We start from the raw sequence: 20143 nt of genomic DNA, 5'->3' as shown, positions 1-20143 counted from the left end.
TGGGAGACTGTATCAAAAACTTTGCTAAAGTCAAGGAATAACACATCCACTGCCTTCCCCTCATCCACAGAGCCCAGACAGGCTCGGTGTCCTGCTGAGGTGAGTCAGGGGTTGGAGGTGGCACTCCCTCCCCAAACCCTGCCGTGCAGAGCTGCCTCGACCCCCGCTGGCCCCTGCCCACCCAAAATAGAAGTTAAATTACACCTATGCCTGAGCCCCTCCTCCGCCCGTCCCAGAGCCCCGAGTCCTCTCACTGCGCCATTGGGCCCTGGAGTTTTTATAGCACCTTGTTGGGGGCCTCAGAAAGAAAAAGGTTGAGAACCCTGATCTAGATGATGTCAGTGATCTCTTCTGGCCTTATATAATATGACTGTAATTCCCATGAAAACCTTTGTGGCCTCACAAAGGCCTGCTCAAAGATCAAGAAGCAAAAAGCCCGGTCTTAGAACTGGGAAACAGAGGGGTAACCAGACAAATCTACAGAGGAAAGACTTTCAGGGAATGGGTAAAAGCAACAACAACAAAGTAAATATTTAACAAGGGATTAAAGGAAATTTGGGTTTTTAAAATATCTGGGAAAAGGTATGAGAGAGAGAGAAGGCCCGTTAGGAAACAAGGGAGATAAGGACTTCAGAATCACTGAGATGCTGAACTCAGTTAATGAAGAAGGGTCCTGAAGGAGAGAGAAGTAGGCCTGTTTTGGCCTGTTAAGTAATAATGTTAACCTTGTGAAAATAGCTAATAACTTCAAGAACTGCGGGGATGGCGGCGGTGAAGTGATTGGATAAAGAAGCACTTGAAAAAAGTAAGCATGTAATCAGCAGGTCTGGCTGATACAGGGTATTAAGGAAATTAGCAACTCAGGTAATTGAACTATGGACAATTAAGTCTCTTGAGAGCTGGGATCATTGCAGAAGTCTGGTACCACTGTCACTTTTCTCCAGTCTTATGGTAAGTTTAGCCTAAATCTCTTGTAAAATAAAGAAGCCAGTATTAGAAAAAACAATCTGTTAATGCTGTTGCAGTGATTCCTGACCTTCTCCTACCCTGACACCCCCCATTGTATTGGGTGGGGGAACCTTAAGCAATAATCAGCATGGGTTTATGATGAACCAGGCACACCAGACAGACTTCTATAAAGGTTTTTATATCACACTCATCCTTGTAATATCTGACTGCCTTCCAGTAGCATGTTAAGCAACATGACTGTACATTTGTCACACATTGTTTGTTCTTTCATCCTCTCCCCAGAGCGAGAAGTGTGTGCAGTGGAGTGTCTTGTTTTTATAGGGTTTGTTTTATTTATTAATAGATACACCTATGGCTGTATGTTTTATATAAGAAAAGGCAAGATCAAAGAAATATGTCCTGCACTTGGAGCGCGGAGCAGCGAAGTTTGTGCTGGTCCTTTGTTTCTGGGGGAGTTTAGTCCACAGCCTTGGGCCACCCCCCAGGGAAGGTTCTGTTTACTGCACCAACAAGTGTTACCCTTTGTTGAGAGTTCCGTTGTGCCAGAGGAGCAAAGCTGTCAACCACAGTCTTCATCCCGCAGCTTTAAATGGTCTTTTAGGTGCCCTGCGTCAGGCCATGGAGTTCTTTGAAGATAAGGATGAAGACCATGGACTTGACTATGTCTATGTAGAATGGCATAATCAGTGAATGGAAATAGTTGCTGTGATAAATCCTGGTTTTAGGAAAGCATCTGGTACAAAGCCTCGTGGGTTTTTATTCAAGTTGCAGTTGATAAGAACGCTCACGTGGGTTTGAAATTGGCTGAAGGGCCACAGGCAGAGGGAAGTGATGGTAAGCAGCAATGTGCCAAGTCACAGGGGAGATGTTTCGTGTGGTGTGCACAGCCACAAGGAGCACTGCTTGGTTTAGCCTTACTAAAAATCTTCAGTAATGATTGGGGAGGGAGTAAAAAGCAATGGGATGAAATCAGTGGAGGATACTAAATTGGGAGCAGCTGCAAACACCACTGAAGACCAAGAAATACTCCAAAGGTGGTACTCAGGGAGGCTAGAAGTATGAATAGGAAATAAAAAAGATACTAACTTGGAAAAATGGAAGTGGTGTTGAGGCAGTGGCCTAGAGCCCTGCAGCCTGTCTCCAGAGGCAATCCTGACAATTATAGGCTAGTAAGCATAACTTCAGTACCAGGCAAATTGGTTGAAACTACAGTGAAGAATAGAATGATCAGATGCATAGATGAACATGGTTTGTTGGGGAAGAGTCAACACAGCTTTTGTAAAGGGAAATCATGCCTCACCAATCAATTAGAATTCTTTGAGGGGATTAAAAAACATGTGGACAAGGGTGATCCAATGGATATAGTGTACTTGGACTTTCAGTAAGCCTTTGACAAAGTCCCACACCAAAGGCTCTTAAGTAAAATAGGCAGTTATGGGATAAGAGGGAAGGTCCTCTCATGGATCAGTAACTGGTTAAAAGATAAAAAACAAAAGGAGGAAATGGTCAGTTTTTGGAATGGAGAGAAGTAAATAGTGGTGTCCCCCAAGGATCTGTACTGGGACCAGTGCTATTCAACATATTCATCAATGATCTGGAAAAAGGGGAAAACAGTGAGAGGGCAAAGTTTGTAGATGGTACAGAACTACTCAAGATAGTTAAATCCAAAGCAGACCGTGAAGAGCTACAAAGGGATGTTACAAAACTGCGTGACAGGGAAACAAAATGGTAGATGAAATTCAATGTTGATAAATACAAAGCAATGCACATTGGAAAACATAATCCCAACTGTGCATACAAAATGATGGGATCTAAATTAGCTGTTACCATTCAAGAAAGAGATCTTGGAGTCACTGTGGATAGTTCTCTGAAAACAGCTGCTCAGTTTTCAACGACAGTCAAAAAAACTAACTATGTTAGGAACCATTAGGAAAAGGATAAGACAGAAAATAGCATAATGCCACTATATAAATCCATGGTACACCCACACCTTGAATACGGCACACTGTTGTGGTTGCCCCATCTCAAAAAAGATATATTAGAATTGGCAAAAGCACAGAAAAGGGCAACAAAAATGATTGAGTATGGAACAGCTTCCATGTGAGGAGAGATTAAAAAGATGGATTGTTCAGTTTAGAACAGAGATGATGGGGTGGAGGGTGGAGATATGATAGAAATCTATAAAATCATGACTGGTGTGGAGAAAGTGAATAAGGAAGTGTTATTTACTCCTTGAAATAACGCAAGAACCAGTGGTCACTCAATTAAATGAATAGGCAGGATTTTTAAAACAAACATAAGGAAGTACTTCACACAACACACAATCAACCTGTGGAACTTGTTGCCAGGGGATGTTGTGAAGACCAAAAGTATAACTGGGTTCAAAAAAGAATTAGATAAGTTCATGGAGGACAGGTCCATCAATGGCTCTTAGCCAAGATGATCAGGGATGGAACCCCATGCTCTGGCAGAAGCTGGGACTAGACATGGGATGGATCACTTGATAAATTGCCCTGTTCATTCCCTCTGAAGCGCCACTGTAGGAAGACGGGACACTGGATTAGATGAACCATTGGCCTGGTCCAGTGTGGCTGCTCTTATGTTCTTATGACTCCAACCTGATGAGACCCGACTACAAGTGTCAGGTGTGGGTTGGGTAGAAAAACAACTGGGCCTTCTCGGGTCAGACCAGCTGTCAAGGCTGAATCCCCACTCTGTCACTCCAAGTGCAGAAGGTGAGGGCCCAAGGATTCTAAAAATTAATACTTGCCACTCCAGGCTTGTATTAAACTCCCAAGGTTACAGCTTTTCTCTGACCTTGACTTGGTAAACGCTGCCACCACACAAATGCAAAAAAAAAAAAAACAACCCTTGGACCCAGGAAGGAGCACTTGGGAATTCCTCCCTGTGGGGTACCCTCAAGCCCTTTCACGCCCCTCCCTCTCCCCCCCCCCCCCCCCCAGGAAGAGCTGAGAAAGAAAACAAAGGAAATTAGCTGTTGCCACCAGCTAATCAAACAACATATGCACAAACTTCTTAGGACACCAAAAATCCAATCCTGTTCTTAAAAAAGGTAAATTTTATTAAAAACAAAAAGGAAGAAAATACATCTGGAATTTGGGCTTTTGCTAGATTTTAAAAGAGCAATTCCAAAAATTAAGCACCCAAAATAGCTTTCTTGGAGGTTAGCTTAAAGGTTACAAGCAAACAATAGCATCTGGGGTTAGCACAGAGGAGTCCACAAGCCTTAAAAAATAAACAGAAATAAACCTAATCGCATCTTCTTGAACATTCCTAATTTACTTACATATTTGGGTTGTTAAAAGTAGTTCTAGATATGATCTGATGGTTTTCATATCTGGTTCAGACTTTACACAGCATTCCTGCTTATAGCATTGAGAACAACAGAAAAAGGGAAAGTTTCTTTCCCAATTTTTAAAAGTTCTACCTTCCCATTGGCTCTCATTGACACTTCATTTAACACACCAGCTCCCCTCCTCCTGCCTGTGGGGTTGGTGCAGCAACAGCAACTGTGCACCCTGTTCCTGCTGGCCGCTGCCACCTCGTTGCGCTATCTGCACTGCGGAGTAAGTGTGCTGAGCAGTCTCAGCTCCTCTGGCTGCATGGCAGAGGACAGTGGACGGCAGGGACACGGTATGGAGCCGCTGCTATGCCAATCCCACGGGCAGGACCGAGCAGACCTCTACAGTGGCCATTACAACCTGTGCGTGTTTCCCAGGCGAGGAGCTTGTGGGGGACAGAGGCCATGGCTTCTCACATGCCTGTTGTCACCAGGGGCTCTCCCTTGCAAGAGGGACCCTCAATGGACGATTCCAGACACCTGCAAGGAGGACTAGGATTGGTCCATGTCGGCTCTAAAGTTTTTCCACAGGAGTGGGGAAGGAGTCGGATGGCTGGACCTGTGGCCCATGCCTTTGGAGCAGTTCATAGGAAATCATGCTGACTCCATTGTGGCTTCCCACCTCTCTCCCCTGCATGCCATGTGGGGTCCAACGTGCTGGTTTTCCGGATCCCTGTAGGGATGTTGCTATGCTATAGGGTGGAGGGTTTAGCCGGATTCCCCAGGGTCCTTAGAGGGATGGGTGCCACCCAGTCACTCTCCCCCCGCTTCGGATGTTTATGGGACCTTTGTGCCAGGTTCCTAGCTCTGCCAGAGCCCTGTGCCTTTTCTGGTGTGCTCTGAGTAGGTGAATTGGCTCCGGGGGCCTCATCCTGGTACCTTTCTTAGTGATGTTTTGTACATGACAGTCCAAGGATTCAGCAACATCCTCTGTCCATAGGGATTATGGGTTGCAGCAAAGTATATTGGGCGCACAAGAGGGCAGCACCTTCTCTGCTTGGCTTGCAGTAGATTGAGTTGGTTGAGCGTGAGTTCATTGCTTTGGCCAGCGTGGGACCAGTTGATGCCATGGTTCTATGATCGGCAACATCAAAATCTTCTCCCTCCTCCCCCTGACATCCTTACGATTCACCTGGGCACGGTGAAGGGCATAGAGCTCAGTCAAGAGGGACTGGGTGATGCTAGGACATCTCTTCCCTTCTACTTTCATTGTGTGGTCTGTGCTGCTGCCATGCAAAGGGCCCAGAATCATCAGTTTGGTGACAAAGCTCAGAGGGATCTCGGCTGAATGACGCAGTCCATGACTTACACAGCAGGAGGTGAGGTGTTGAGTCATGGTGGCATGGCTTATGGTGATCCTGTTGCCGTCTGACCGTATGGCTCTCAAACGTGGGATCTGGTATGATAACTGCAGATGCTGCTGTATAGATTGGTAAACAGCTGCCTGGTGTGCGGGTGGAGTGTGCCAGCTAAGGGCAAAGGTAGTGGTGGCTGGTGGAAGGTCTTAGGAGCTGGCATATCGACTTCCCCTCTTTTAATGGTGACTAATAGTGGATGGAGTATGGAGTGAAGGGTTTGAGGGTAACACCCAAGCCCTCTCCCCGCAAAGCAGGCTTCAGTGTCTGATCAACAGGTGGTGTGGGTGGGGGTGCTGCTTTGTAGGGATTTCTGAGCACTGTTACATGGCGTGGCCAAACTCCACAGGTATACAACCCTATTGATTGCCACCCCGTCCTTTGCAATATCTTAGATGCCATTAACCTGGGTGTTGAGGAATCTGTCAGGCTGCTGCTCTAGAGATCTGCCTTGATGTTCACTGATGGGGCCACTGCTTCCTTTAGGAGGTTGTGCAGCCCACCTCCTTGCTCTGCCTATTGCTACACCCACTCTGTCCTCAGGCACAGGACATTTTCCAGGAGGTGCCTGTCTCTGACTGTGTGTTACAGGTCCCAGAGAGAGTGTTCTCCCTCCTCTAAGGACTGTCAGGCCTGAAGGAGGCATCCGTGTTCCTATAAGCTTTGCCTTCTGTACCCCTCTTCTTCCCATATTTACTCTTACCTCTGCCTTAAAGCCTTAGGTACATGCTTCCTCTTGTGATTGTGTTCAGTGCCACACGTGACCCCTGAAGAGGTTCTTTGGCTTGTGGGTCTCAGCGCTATGCTCTGGGTGCACAAGGAAGGTGTCAGCAAGAGCTACAGATGTCAGCTTGGCCAAGCTCATCTAGTCTGTATGGTGGCGGTGGGGCTGTTGAAGCACCTCCAGCAGGCAGCCAGGGATGGGCCCAGTGGGAGGAGGAGAGCAGTTGGCTCACAGGGGGCAGGCTGCAGGGAAAGTGAGAGGGGGCTGGCTGCCTAACCCCCAAAGTGATGCCTGATGGGCAGGTCCATTTCTGTTTTATCCAGCTCTCCTCAGTGCATCTCTTCCAGTGGCTGTAGGAGGATCAGCTGTCCCATAAACCCCTTTCCCTATGGCTGCCCCATTCTCTGGGGCAACCAATGCGTACGAGGTTTGAGCATTAACATTGCAAAATAACCTCAGGAATGTGCTTTGCTGTGTTTATGTGCTAGGGAATCCCTCTGAACACTAATTAGCCGCCTGGGTCAGGTGGCCTGGAGAGGCTGCTGGTTCACTCGGGGTTCCACAATGAACGGCTGTTCCCAGCTCCCACTGCGCTGCCTGCACCCACTGAGGGGTGACCGAATGGTTAGGATGCTAGTGTGGAATGTGGGAGACTTGGGTTCAATTCCTGCTCTGCCTCACTCCCTGTGTGACCATGGCCAAATCACTTAGTCTACATCTACCCTAGGACTTTTGTTGGCAAAATTTTTGTGGGTCGGGGTGTGAAAATAACACTTCTCTGATTGACATAAGTTTCACCGACAAAAGTGCCAATGTGGACAGTGCTGTGTGGGCGGGAGAGTGTCTCCTGCCAGCATAGAGTGGTGGCACGAGACGTTACAGCAGCACAGTAGTGTAATGGCCTCAGTCTCTGGGTCTCAGCTCCTGTCTGTGCAGTGGAGATAGTAGGACTGCCCTGCCTCTCTGGAAGGTGGAGTGCTCAGATATGATGGTAATGGGAGCCATGTTAGTACATTAGGTACAGTAGAACCTCAGAGTTGCAAACACCTCGGGAATGGAGGCTGTTCGTAACTCTGAACAAAACGCTAGGGATGTTCTTTCAAAAGTTTACAACTGAACATTGTCTTAATACAGCTTTGAAACTTTATAATAATGAAGAAAAATGCTGCTTTTAACCATCTTAATTTAAATGAAACAAGCACAGAAACAGTTTCCTTACCATGTCAAATCTTTTTTTAAATTTTCCCTTTATTTTTTTAGTAGTTTACATTTAACACAGTATTGTACTGTATTTGCTTCTTTTTTTTTTCTTCCCCCTCTTGTCTGCTGCTGCTTGATTGCATACTTCCAATTCCAAATGAGGTGTGTTGTTGACTGGTCAGTTTGTAGCTCTGGTATTTGTAACTTTGAGGTGCTGCTATAGACAGACTATCTCTATTATTATTATTATTATTTTATTATTACCTATTTGCATTACTGTTGTGCATAGGAGCTCGAGTTACAGCTCAGAACCCCATTGTCCATATTGGGATCCAGGAAGTGGGCGGGCTTTGCCCGCCCACTGCTAAAGGATCCCCCCCAGCCTAAGGGGGGGTCCACAGGACCTGGAAAACCAAATAATTACGGGGGACAACTAATGAACAACAGGGACAGGAGTGTGGTCAAAGGGTCAAATGAAGGGAACCGGACCTCAGAACCCCATTGTGCTAGGCAGAACAAAAATCCAGTCCGGAGTCTAAACATCTTAAGGAACTGGACTCCAGCAGCTGACGCTAGTAATTAATGACCCTGAGCAAGAGCCATCTTTAGATTAGCTGGTTGCACTGGTGGACTCCACCACACTGCAAATACATTCTGAATTTGTGTCTGCTGGGATTGAAGCAAACGCCCCACAGACTCGTTAGAAACCAAAGTGAGCCTGGAGTTGAGGGGAGATGATGCGTCATCCTGCAGTAGCCGGGTACTGCCAGAAGACAGTTTGGTTTGGTGAGGCGCAGGGTGCCTTCCAATGATTGTCTTGAATGAGGAAATGAAAAAGAAAAGCAAGCTGGGTTAATTTAATTCTGTAGCATGAGTGACAAATCCTGAGGTGCTTATTGTGTTTGGAGACCAGCACTGTGTGTTGGAGGCCGAAGGTTACTCTCTTTATTACTGTACCTGTGCTCTGTTTCTCTTATGCTACAATGTGTCTTCCAGATGTGAGTGCAGACCAGAGCAGCAGGTGTGAGATCCAGAGAGCAGGAGCTTGAGTGCAGGTGTCAGAAATTGATAGCTAGTGGGTGGAGGTCTGGAGTTGAGCACTTGATTTTGCAAACTAAATTGGTTTCTGTTGTATGTTCATTCTGGAGTAATGATTTGAGCTACAAGTGCTTTTGTCTTTCTCCAGCATGCTGGTGGGATCCGTTAGTTTCATTTGGTGTTTGCTGTTCTTGTGGTGCTCTTCGTACTGTAATGGGTTCTGATATCACAGGTGAAGCAGTTTTGAAGATAGGAGCAGTTAAAAGCCAAAAAAAAATTGAAGCAGTGCAGTTGTTTTGCACTAGTGGTGGTTGTGTGTAGTTGGAGAAAAGGGGCTTTAACTGAGTGTGGGTGTGTGCCGAGAGCATGGTTTGTTTTTCAGCTGAAAACTGGAGAGAGGAAGTAGAAGTATTGTTGTCGCCAGGATTCTCTAGAGCTAGCTGATAGTCTGCATCTGAAAAAAAACCTTGAGTGTTCCTCATCAAAAACCAGAGCATGAAATGAAGAGAAAGCACGAGATTTTCTCCATGTGCCAGTGTGCGTTGGGTGCAGGTTGTCCATTCTCCACCTGGGGTGATACAGACAGCCTGGCCCAATCAGCATCAAAGGAGAAGGGGACTTATTCCCAGCTATTCTAGAGCCAAACTCTTTGTCAGGTGCCAAATCGAATCTCTGGATTTCTTGTGAGCGCTGACGCCCTGGGTATATAAGCCTGGGCTCTGCGTGACTGTGATGAATGCCACTGGGAGTCCTCACTGCTTAGTGGTTTCAGAGGCGGGTCCAAGTGGATATCTAGGACTTTCACCTTCCCCTTAGTTTTACCCTTTTAAATCCATATACCTAGCTGTATTGCAGTGGAGCTTGTTGTCCCTAAGGGCTCCAAGTGTCTGCCAAGACTGCTGTCTTCTCCCAAGGGGAAGCTCTAAATGAATGTGCTAGAGTTGGATCAGGCACATGATAGTCCCCATGTATTGTCCTGTCTGCTCCTCTATCCCTCCCTCCCCCCCCCCGCCGTGCTCTCAGCTCTTGTCTGGCCACTGCCTGAGCGCTCAAAGTCAGCCCCAAACCTGCCTTCTCCACATGGTGGCATGCTGTGCCTTCTCCCAAGCCAACAGCCTCCCCCATGGGGTGGGACGTTTCCTTGGAGAAAAGCCAGGTTCTGAGGAAGGACGGAGAGGCCAACACAGGTACCAAATTCCTCTTGCCTTTGGTTGTGGTGTTTTCCCTTTTGTTCCTTCTCGAGTGTCTATGCCAGCAAGGTGTCCTCTCCTGAGGCCCATCCAGCAGACAAGGATGTGGCTGGGTTGGAGCAGTTTGGACAGCTGCCCCTTTCCCAACCCGTTGACTTTGCAGCGAGTTGAAGCAATTCCCATGTATGTTTATCTTGGGATCATTGTATTCTGTCTGTTGCACTTTGAGGAGCTGCCAAAGCTTTTCTGGGCCAGCTGCTCTGGCACTAACCATGTCAGCAGTCCAGTGCAACTGCCATGGCAGGGGCAAAGGCTGGTTCCCTGCTTTCATTTCCTTGGCAAACCTCCAGCTCTGTAATTGAGCTGGTGATTTTGGCTTTTTTTGCTGTCCTACTTTGCTTACAAAACCCATTGGGTTGGAATCCTGGGGCTTTCTTAGCCTCTTTCCCACCGTTGAATTTCCTATTGTGTTTGGCATGTTAGTCACTGACTCCCTTGTCTCAACAGGGAACCCTTGTGATTGGTGGTAAAGAAGTGACCCTTGAGTACACGCCGTGCCCAGAATTTTGGCGCTGCAAACGTGTAAGTACATGGCAATGGAGGATTTATTTCACTTATTTTTCCCTTGCCCCCTTTCTTTCTGAAGGTAGTGAGGTGGAGTTAGATGCATGCTCAGTTGTGGAAGATCCCCTTGTGCGGTTCCAGCACTGAAGTTCCTGCCTTTCCTATGTTTTCTCCCTGTGTATTTTAGGTAGTGCAGGAAAATTCTGATTCTCCAACATGCGCTTAAGTTACTATGCACTTACTAGAAATATAAAAGGAGTACTAGACCTTAGGGACTAACCAATTTATTTGAGCATAAGCTTTCGTGAGCTACAGCGAGCTACACTAGTACTCCTTTTCTTTTTGTGAATACAGACTAACACGGCTGCTACTCTGAAACCTGTCACTATAAATAGTAAGTTGCTGCCCAGGCATCACCTCCTACTTCTGCTCATTATCAGCTCTCATTGTCATGCCTAGAGCGAGTTCCTCCCCAAAATATGGCTCTGCTCTTGAGAAGTGCCACGGGAAAAACGGCACCTTCTCACTCCAGGGATCTGCTTATCTCCATGGCCAAAAGAAGTTATTGCTTCTCTTAGCAGAGCAGTCAACACAGCTCCAGCTGAATGAGCTGGATTCTGCTCCGGTTCATGCATCGCCAATCAGATTGCTAACTAAGTTCCATTGTTAAAGATAAATTTGACCTACATCGACATTTGTGATGCACCACTTAGTACATGGGGTGGCACAGATGTCAGAAGGTGATTTGATGATAGTGGAATTATCCAGTTGTCCCCAGAAGTGGAATCTTTGTTCCTGGTGTCCCCACACCAGCCTGAAAGAGCCCAGGGTGACTCTCCAAGCAGTTTGCAGGGCTATGAGAAAGGGAGGGAAAATCAAACTGGAATTTATGAATCCATAACTATGAAAACTCACAATGCCATGTTTAGAGAGATTTTTAGTGGGGAGGGTCTCCACCTGTTCCATTACAGGACCCTGCTTTCCCTGTCGTTGTCTCTCCCCACCCCCGGATTATCCTCCAATCCAGTTGGGACCCCCTCCCATTGAACAACCTGGGAAGGGCAAGGGGGTCAAAACCTGCTGACCCCTGTTTATGCCCCACCCCAAAATTGAGAGGCTTGGTCTACGCTTAAAAGTTAGGTTGGCATAGCCATGGCTGTCAATGGTGGACCGACAGAGCTGTGTCACAGTAGACAGCTGTATGGATGGAAGAGGGCTTCTGTTGACATAGTTAATGTCATCCAGGAGGGGGTGTTCCTGCACTGCCAGGAACAGTCTTTCTGTTGGCGTTGGCTCAATGCTGTAGATATACCTTCACAGTAAAACTGCACTTTACGTTGGGGGAGTTTTCACTTCCCTGCCTCAGGAATCAGTTGAGAAACGGAAAACTAACTGCACCTCTGCATTCTTTCAAAGTACAGGGTGGCTGGCAATCAAGGAGAGGTCTGGTCTGCGGAGTCTTTCTCGTGTGCTGAGCGACTTGGTCCTTGCTTCACTGGGTTTTGTTTTTTAGGAGGAGTGTCCAGTCTTAGAAAAGTTGCCCAGGAGCCAGGCATGCAGCTCTAGCAACCAGTGGTGCAAATTAATAAAGATGGGACTGGTGCTCCTCAGTCACTTGAAAATCCTGCTTGCTGTTCTCAGGGTGCCTCACCAGCTTCCACCCTTCGTGCCAGCTCTCTGCAAGCTAACGTCACTCATCCTGTCTCCTTCAGGCTCTTAGGGCTTTTTTAGAAATGCAGCACTGCAGCTGCACCGTGTTTGTTGAAGACGCTGTATGCCGATGGGGAGAGCTTTCCCATCGGCATAATAAAACCACCTCCAGGAGAGGCAGTAGCTATGTCAGCGGGAGAAGCTCTCCAGCTGCCATAGCAGTGTCTACACCAGGTCAGTGTAACTTACCTCGCTTAGGGCTGTGGATTATACCAAAGTAATTTGTAGTGTAGACATAGTCTTTGCGTTACTCGCTCATGTAACTAACCTGGCTACGTTCTCAAAGTGAAGCAGTGACTGTGACTTTTGGAACATGCTGACAGCTGTTACAATAGCCTTTTAAATGTCTCTCCCTCATGCTGCCTGTCTTTCACTGCAGTGTAAAGTGTGTACTGTGGGGTACAGATCTTCCTGCTCCTATTGCAAGCTCCCGAGAGATGGTGAGTATATTTTGTCACTATGCCAAACTGGGTTTTATACGTGTAGATTAAAAGCCTTTGTTTGCCCTAGGGAGTGAATGTCTCTGTTGGCTGGTTTCTTTGTGCCATGCAGTGGGATGTCTTGGTACCATATAAGAGAATTAGTAGCAGTACTGGAAGTAGATATGCTGCCAGGCTGTTTGCTCTGCATGCGAGGCAAGGCACAGGGCCACACTGATCTGTAGTGGGAGGGAGTTCCACAGGACAGTGCCCTTCATCCAGAACATCCTGCTGCCAGTACCTGATAGTACTATCCTCTGTTCCTTCAGTGTCATTGTTCTCCTTCATTCCTAACATTATGGGATGGATGCTGAGTGAGAGCTGGTCCAGGCTACGCAGCCTAGACTGCCACAGGCATTGAAGATGAGGGCTAGGACCTTGAAGCAGACACAGAATTAGATGGTGCCCCAGTGTAGGGTATAGACTGTGGATGTGATGTGTTCCCATCTAGCGGCCTTGCTTAGGAGACGGGCTGCTGCATACTGCAGCAACGGGAGCTTTTGTCTGGCCTTCTCACTGCAATAGCCCAGCCCAGGAAGGGGCTGTCAAAGGTCTGGCTGGCTGCTATTGCTGGAGAGTCTGGGAATACCACAGAGTCCAATCAGCTCTGAGACTCTGCGCAATTGAAGAGACAGGAGAGCAGGCACCCCCAATAGTTTGTGGTCATGGATTCTGCCAGTTCCCCCCCGTGTCACCTCTGTCTTACCAGGTTCTCCACCCAAGAACCTACTTCTGTCGGACAGCCAGGCATTCACAGTGCAAGGTTTTGCGCTGCTGCTTTTCTGCTAGCAGATTTAGAATGTCCTGTGCCTCCTACAGAGCAAGCCTACGTACCTTGGGCAAACAGTGTGTGTTACAAGCTCTGTTGATCCAGAGAACAAACTGCCAATACCTATTAGCCCCCATGCTCTGCGCTCTGTTCAGAGCTCTTTATTCACTGCAGCCCCACCCTTAGAGAGATCCTGACTCCCTCTCACTGTTACTGTAACATGAGCAACCCACCATCAGTGTTATGGAAGCAGAGCTCAAACTGCTGGCCTTTTCAGCTCTGCCTTCTTGGCTAACTTAACCAAATGGTGACACAAACAGCTGTATAGCGAGTTAAATGTTCAGGCCCCTCCAGATGCTGTGAACGTTATACGGCGCTGTGCCTCATTTTACTAGTCTGGTTAGCTGATGGCCGTGGGAATGCATGTGTTTTAAGGGTTAACCCTGTGTGACTGGTCTTTAAACGATGGAGTGGATCACAAAAAGGACACACAGTCTTAAGGGGTAGGGTTCTCCCCTTCTCCAGTGGTTCTCAACCAGGAGTCCGGGGCGAGCAAGTTGCAGGGCATCCTCCAAGCAGCCCCAGTGTTAGACTTGCTGGGGCCCAGGGCAGAAAGCTGAAGTCTCACCGTATGGGTTTGAAGCCTGGGGCCCTGAGCCCTTCCACTTGGGAGTGAAGCCAAAGCCTGAACAACTTAGCTTCCTGGGGGCCCTTGTGGTATGGGTCCCCAGACAATTGCGCTGCTTGCTACCCCCTAATGCTGGTCCTGGCTTTTATATGCAGAAAACTAGTTTTGTGGCATAGGTGGGCCATGGAATGTTTATAGCATTGGGGGGGTGGGGGCGGGGAGCTCAGAAAGAAAAATGTTGAGAACGCCTTCCCTTCTCTAAGCAGCTGTTGGGTGAATTCCTGCATGTTTTGTGGCTGATGGCCTTGAAATAGTTCCTGTTATGCCTTTTTCTTGTAGGGAGCAGACCAGGGACAGAGCCCAAAAGTGGTTTGGAGGGAGAGGATGTGCACGCCGAGCAGGACTTCAGTAAGAGAATCACCATCACACAGTCTGGGGTTGTGGATATGCTCTTTCAGAGAGGGAAAGGTGTCTGTGGGCTCCATCTGTAGAAATGCATGGGAAAATGCTCGTGCATAATTTACACATGCAGTTACTGCAGTTGGACATGTAATCTCTGTAATTTCTTGTGCAAATCATGCACAAAACTTTGGTATGTAGCCAGCATTCTGAACCCAGCTACATGCTGCAGTGTTGATATGAATGAATAAATGTTCTCTCACCTGTACCGTATACGTTTGTATCATAAGGAGTTGTGTTAACTTAAAATAAGCCTGTGTGTAACTGTATCCGTATTTGTGCTGCATATGTGGTTATAGCCATCTGACAGATCAGTGTCCCCGGTGAGTTAGCATCAGGGTAGCCTCCCTCTTTGGATGTTCCCTAGATGCTGCACAGCTTTGGGAGTGTTCTGGACTGCGGTGCCCATTGGGGTCACACAAGGACCCTCTCTTGGCACTGAATCTGTGGAGCAGCCACCTCTGTTTCTACCTTTCCATGGCCTACCGCAAGTGCAGGGACCTTCCCTCTGCTCCCCATGCTGGCTGTCCTCTGCATGGCCTGGGGTGGGAGCCCGAGTGCTTCAACATCCGAGGGCTCTCCTTCCCCCTCATTTAGGTAAAAGTCCTCAGCTCATCTTCCTGGGATATGTATTCCTCACTAGACTCCCACCAGTGGGCATATGCAGAGGCTGCCTTGGAATAGAAAGAGGTTATTTATCATGAAAAATGGGGTTCTCTGCTCATTCTCACCTCCCTCCCCACCCCACCCCCTGCCTCCTCCGAGTTCCCCTCTAAGAGAAGTCTGGGGTTTAGTAGAAGGACTGAGGTGCTTGGATTTGCATAGCACACTTGTAACAATGTTTGGTGCAGTCTGGAGGGCTCTCAGAGCTTAGCAGCCCCAGGGCATGCATCCAGCAAGTCTAATATGCGGCGGTAATGCTATTGAATGGGCTCTAAAGTTAAACCTAGGGAATGCCAACTCTAGCGCCTCTGCCAACCTCAGCTGAGGCAGTGAGGCATAAATAAAGAGGTGATCTCTCAAGTGTTGGGATCCCAAACCATGTAGGAATTTATAGCTCAAAACACCCTAAACGCCACTCAGAAGTCAGTAGCCAGCCAGTGCAAACCACGGAGCACTAGTGTCATGAGAGATTCCTCTTACAAAGCAAGCTGCCACTTTCTGCATTAGTTTGAATTTCCAGGTTAAGGTTCAGCTCCATTAAGAGCGTATTACAGTAGTTTGATATTGAGATGACGAAAGCATTGATTATGAGAGCAAGAGCCACATCTGAAAAAAACCTTTGCAGCTTCTTGGTTAGACACGGCTTGATAAAAACCTTCCTTGTCACTGATGCTAAATGATATAGCAGCAGCTGGGGGTCCACCCGTAGCGCTGATTTTAACCTCAAGCAACAGTCACAGAGGATCCATCTTCAGTAAGGAGGCAGGTGTTTCCATCACATGGGATGGTTGCTTTCCCCATCCTGTCAGCCTCACTTCAGGTTTGTCTGGACTGAGCTTCAGCCAGCTAGCCCACATCCGCTGTCTTCAGTTCTGTTGATTTGTGAGGAGTTGATCCTCCGTGTTTGTTGCTTGGCCTTGCTAAGAGCCCCTTGTACACCCTGAACGAGACAGAGCTCTGTGGAACCGTGCACAGCAGAAACCAGAGAGGGTCTCCAAGAGAGAGGGACAAAACCCCTGACTGGCAACCCCCTTGCTTCCTGCCAGGGTTTGCTGGCAAGTCAGCCACTCCTCACAATCCCTAGTGTTGAAGACAGTGGACAGATCTGTCTGTACAGCAGTTGGTGTTGCACGCAGGACTGGCCCCAGACTGACATAAGTCAGAGATGTGAGGTGACCGTGCACTCTGAGAGTTGTCTTCCACAGCCTTCCCATTAATGTTCGCCAGGAGCAGGAGATTTGGTAGTTGGCTGGGTTGTTACCACCAAGTGTCTCTTTTGTGGGATGGCTGGTGGCACAAGATCTTCCTTTATTGAAGCTAAGATCCTAGCCTTCCAAAGGAGGAGATGTAAGCAATCTCCATCAACCCTTCTCTGGCCTGGAAGGACATGGATCCAAAGTACAGTTATGTACTCAGTATCTCCAATCCCTCCAATACCTCAGGGAGTGACACTGGCCTAAATCCAGGTACTGAAGATCATACTCTCCAGACACTACTCTGTAACCAGGGAACCAGACAGTTCATCCCTGTCCACTGTGGACTTGATTCTGCAACTTGTAACATGATCAGCCCAAATTCAGGAGATAGAGAATTCCACAGGCCTCGCACCACCCTGATATGGTTTACACGGCATTCAGACTGGCTGACTGGCTAGTCTGGGTAATCTTGACATTCCTGGCTCATTTAATGTATATCTTGGGTGTATTTGTCCCTGTGACACATGTGAACGAAATACATTGTGAGAGGGGAGGAAGGTGTGAGACCATGATCTTATCAAGTAAGCAGTACAGGTGTTAGCAGTGAATATGGCCAGGGCCTGACGTGTCTCCTTTGCTCCTGTCTAGGCAGCATGAGTAGCTGCTAGGATGGAGGTGAGGGTGGCAGCAAGAGGGGACATGATCCAGCCTATAGGGGAGGGGAGGCAAGTCTGAAATATTAATTAGTACAAGAAATGTTAAAAGTCAAATCAAAAGAAGGGTTTTTGGAAGAAGGGGGTTATTCCTCACCTGGGATGGATAGGCAACTTATCAAATTCATAATTAATTTCGTTACATTGCCCGTCAGTGCTGTAGTTACACAAGTCCATTAACGTGCAGCTGTTCTAGAACACTGAGGTCGGAGAATCAGTGGCCAATCACTCACACTTCCTGGCTACAGGTGTTCAAGAATAGTCTCGGGTGATAAAAGTGTAGATAAAAGTCTCGGGTGATTAGTGTAAGGGGTGGGCTTGATCCTGTGCCGGATCCGGGAGGTAGCCTCCAAACCCATCTGGGATTCCATTGTTCAGATAACAGCTGAACCTGAAAGTAGGCCTAGGCAAAAGGGAGGCCAAATTATGAGCTCCTTCCTGGAGCAGGGATGTGATGATGTGAGCTTTAATGTCTTGTCTGTTGAAGTCTAGGAAGCTTTCGTGTTCCTGCTAAATGTTCAGAAACGTGGCTAATCAAAGGACAGCAGAGTCAGTTTGCCAGCCCACTGCCGGCGGTTGGGAGAAAATACAAGGTTTGTAGTGTGTGCCGGGGGGGACACTGAAAATGGGTTCATTCCATTTCTTTTCTCCAGTAACGGAAACCAAGCTTGAAAAACCCGAGCAAGAGCTATCAGGACACCCGAAGCCTCAGAAACAGCCTCCCCACCATGCGGCTCCTCCGCAACAGAGCCAGCCCCAGGAACCCGAGCCTCGGAAGAGAGACGAAGGCAGAGAGCGATGGCCTTCGCAGGAGAAAAGGTACCCTCCCTGGAAGGAGAGCCAGGAGCCTGGTGCCAGGAGGGAAGCTGAGCAGACCGCACCTCAGGAGGGCGAGAGTAAAAGTAAGTTGAGTCTCAGGTTTTCAGACAAACGGTCAAAGTGCAGAGCACCCGGGTTTGGCGGGGGGTTGGGCCATCACTGACAGAGTGCAATGGCTTTTCCCTATGCCACCTGTCTGAGGGATGCTTCCTCAGTGTGAATTCGATAAGCTTCATGATCTGTTGCAGGGTGGGGTAGTTGATGGGGAGTGGGGTGTCTCTGTCTGGCTTGCTCAGGTACTGGTGGATTTGGGGAGGGAGGCCCTGCTTGGGTTTCTCAGAGAGGATTTGGGGAAAGAGAGTGGTCCCTGGCCAAACTGCCCTCGATGAAATTAATTCAGGGCAAGCTGCCCCTACCCCCATACCATTAATTTCATGGTCTCAGCCCCGCCTCTGTGCTGTGCTCCAGACCTGCTGCCCCAAGGAGGTCTGTGCTGCTGGAGTGGCTCTGGGGCCCTGTTCCTCTCTCCCCCTCTGCTCTGAGGAGCACGGAGAGCGAGTCCAATTGCCCTGGAAGCCCGGTTTGCTCAGGGAGGAGGTGGGAGATTGGAGGCAGCCAGCTGGGATGGTTCATTGCTCACAGGGCCTGTGAAAAGCCTAGCAGGTCAGGGCCTGCCTTGCTTTCTGCTCTCCCCCTTCTGCACCCACCCTCCTTTCCCTCCCAGGGACCCATCTGTGTCCTCAAATAGGGAGGCTTCCTGCTAATCATAGCCTGGCTCAGGTCTCCTCTAGGGGGTCCATGACCAGCTCAGACCTCAACTCCTTCTGCCCTGGCTGCTTCTTGTCTGTCTTTGCCAGGAGTTCACTGGCATGAATTCAGCAGTGATTGCATTTGTGCGTGATTCCAAAATCAGGAGGGGCAGACCCAGATTTCTACAGGGCCCGGAGATAGCAGGGGCACAGACAATGGGAGGAGATTGGGTCTTCGTCCATGTAAAGCTATACCTGGGGGAGGAAGTGAGCAGCCTGTCTGTGTAAGCAGCTGTATCAGAGTCATTCAGACAAGTTTATTTTCATTTTGCCGTCACTGTGGTGGTAAGAAGCTGGCTTCATGCAATGTTCTTTGTCTTCTCTTCTCTCCCTCCCCCTGTCTGGGCTGCTGCAGCAATTATGCTGAAGCGTATTCCTCGCTTCACCCCTCCGGAAGTGATCGTGGGGCTGCTGGCACCATTTGTTCGTCTCTCCACCTCCAGCGTGAGCATCATTAAGAAAAGGGCTAGCCAGAGGAGTGACAACTATGGCTTTGTGGAACTGGACTCACATGCTGTAAGTGGCCCTGACCCTTCCCCAGGGTCTGTGCAGAGAAAGAGCAAGAGACATACATAGTCCTATCATAGACATCCAGGTTCACGCTACAGTTACCTTGGAAAGGCTTGTCTTGCTAGCAGAAGCAACAGTCTCAGGCCAGTCTCAGCCTTCCCTAGTTCCGCTTTGGTCTGTCTAGCTGAGTCCCTAGTCCTAGGTGTGGGGAATGGCTGACGGCTCTTCATCTCTCCTTTTGCTCTCCAGTACAAACCGTCTGAGCTTTAGTCCATCGTAGATACCGTTAAGTTGCGTGAATTTCTTGCATCAGTAGCTCTAGGACAGGGGTGGGCAAACTTTTTGGCCTGAGGGTCACATCGGGGTTCTGAGACTGTATGGAGGGAAGGCTGTGCCTCCCCAAACAGTCTGGCCCCCTCCCACTTCCCGCCCCCTGAATTCCCCCCTCAGAACTCCTGACCCATCCAACCCCCCTTGCACCTTGTCCCCTGACTGCCCCCTCCAGGGACCCCAACCCCATCCACACCCCTGCCCCCTGACAGGCCCTCCGGGACTCCCACGCTTATCCAACCACCCCCTGCTCCCTGTCCCCTGACTGCCCCTGGGACCGCCTACCCCTCATCCAACCCCCCGCCCCCTTACCATGCTGCTCAGAGCACCAGGACTGGCAGCCACGCTGCCCGGCTGGAGCCAGCCACGCCACCATGCTGCCCAGCAGAAGCTCACAGCTGCGCCACCCAGAGCGCTGGCTGCATGGCAAGCTGAGGCTGCGGGGGAGGGGCTGGGAGCTAGCCTCCCCAGCTGGGAGCTCAAGGGCAGGATGCTCCCGTGGGCCGTAGTTTTCCCACCTCTGCTCTAGGAGATGCAAACTTTCACATACCAACCAGCTGCAGGGATCTGCCTTTGTATCAGGCTGAACCATTTCAATACTCCCTCCTTATTGGCCTTGCCTTGCACAGAGGCTAGTGGCAACAGCAGCCCTCAGGG

General features: G+C 48.8%; 1 protein-coding gene across 2 annotated transcripts in view; it reads left to right on the top strand.

The window, feature by feature from the left end:
• The window catches only part of RBM6 (RNA binding motif protein 6), a 133928-nt gene that overhangs the window by 96324 nt on the left and 17461 nt on the right, over positions 1-20143 (top strand). For both annotated transcript variants that reach the window (XM_074958358.1, XM_074958359.1), the window contains exons 7-11: positions 10345-10419; positions 12491-12551; positions 14327-14395; positions 17672-17920; positions 19002-19162. In XM_074958358.1, coding sequence (XP_074814459.1) covers positions 10345-10419; positions 12491-12551; positions 14327-14395; positions 17672-17920; positions 19002-19162 — 615 coding nt within the window. The remainder of the gene's footprint in view (positions 1-10344; positions 10420-12490; positions 12552-14326; positions 14396-17671; positions 17921-19001; positions 19163-20143) is intronic.

Source organism: Natator depressus, chromosome 7 (genome assembly GCF_965152275.1).
Source record: "Natator depressus isolate rNatDep1 chromosome 7, rNatDep2.hap1, whole genome shotgun sequence".
Classification (NCBI taxonomy): domain Eukaryota; kingdom Metazoa; phylum Chordata; order Testudines; family Cheloniidae; genus Natator; species Natator depressus.
The sequence above is the reverse complement of the archived record's forward strand: the minus strand, read 5'-3'. Positions and strand labels throughout refer to the sequence as shown.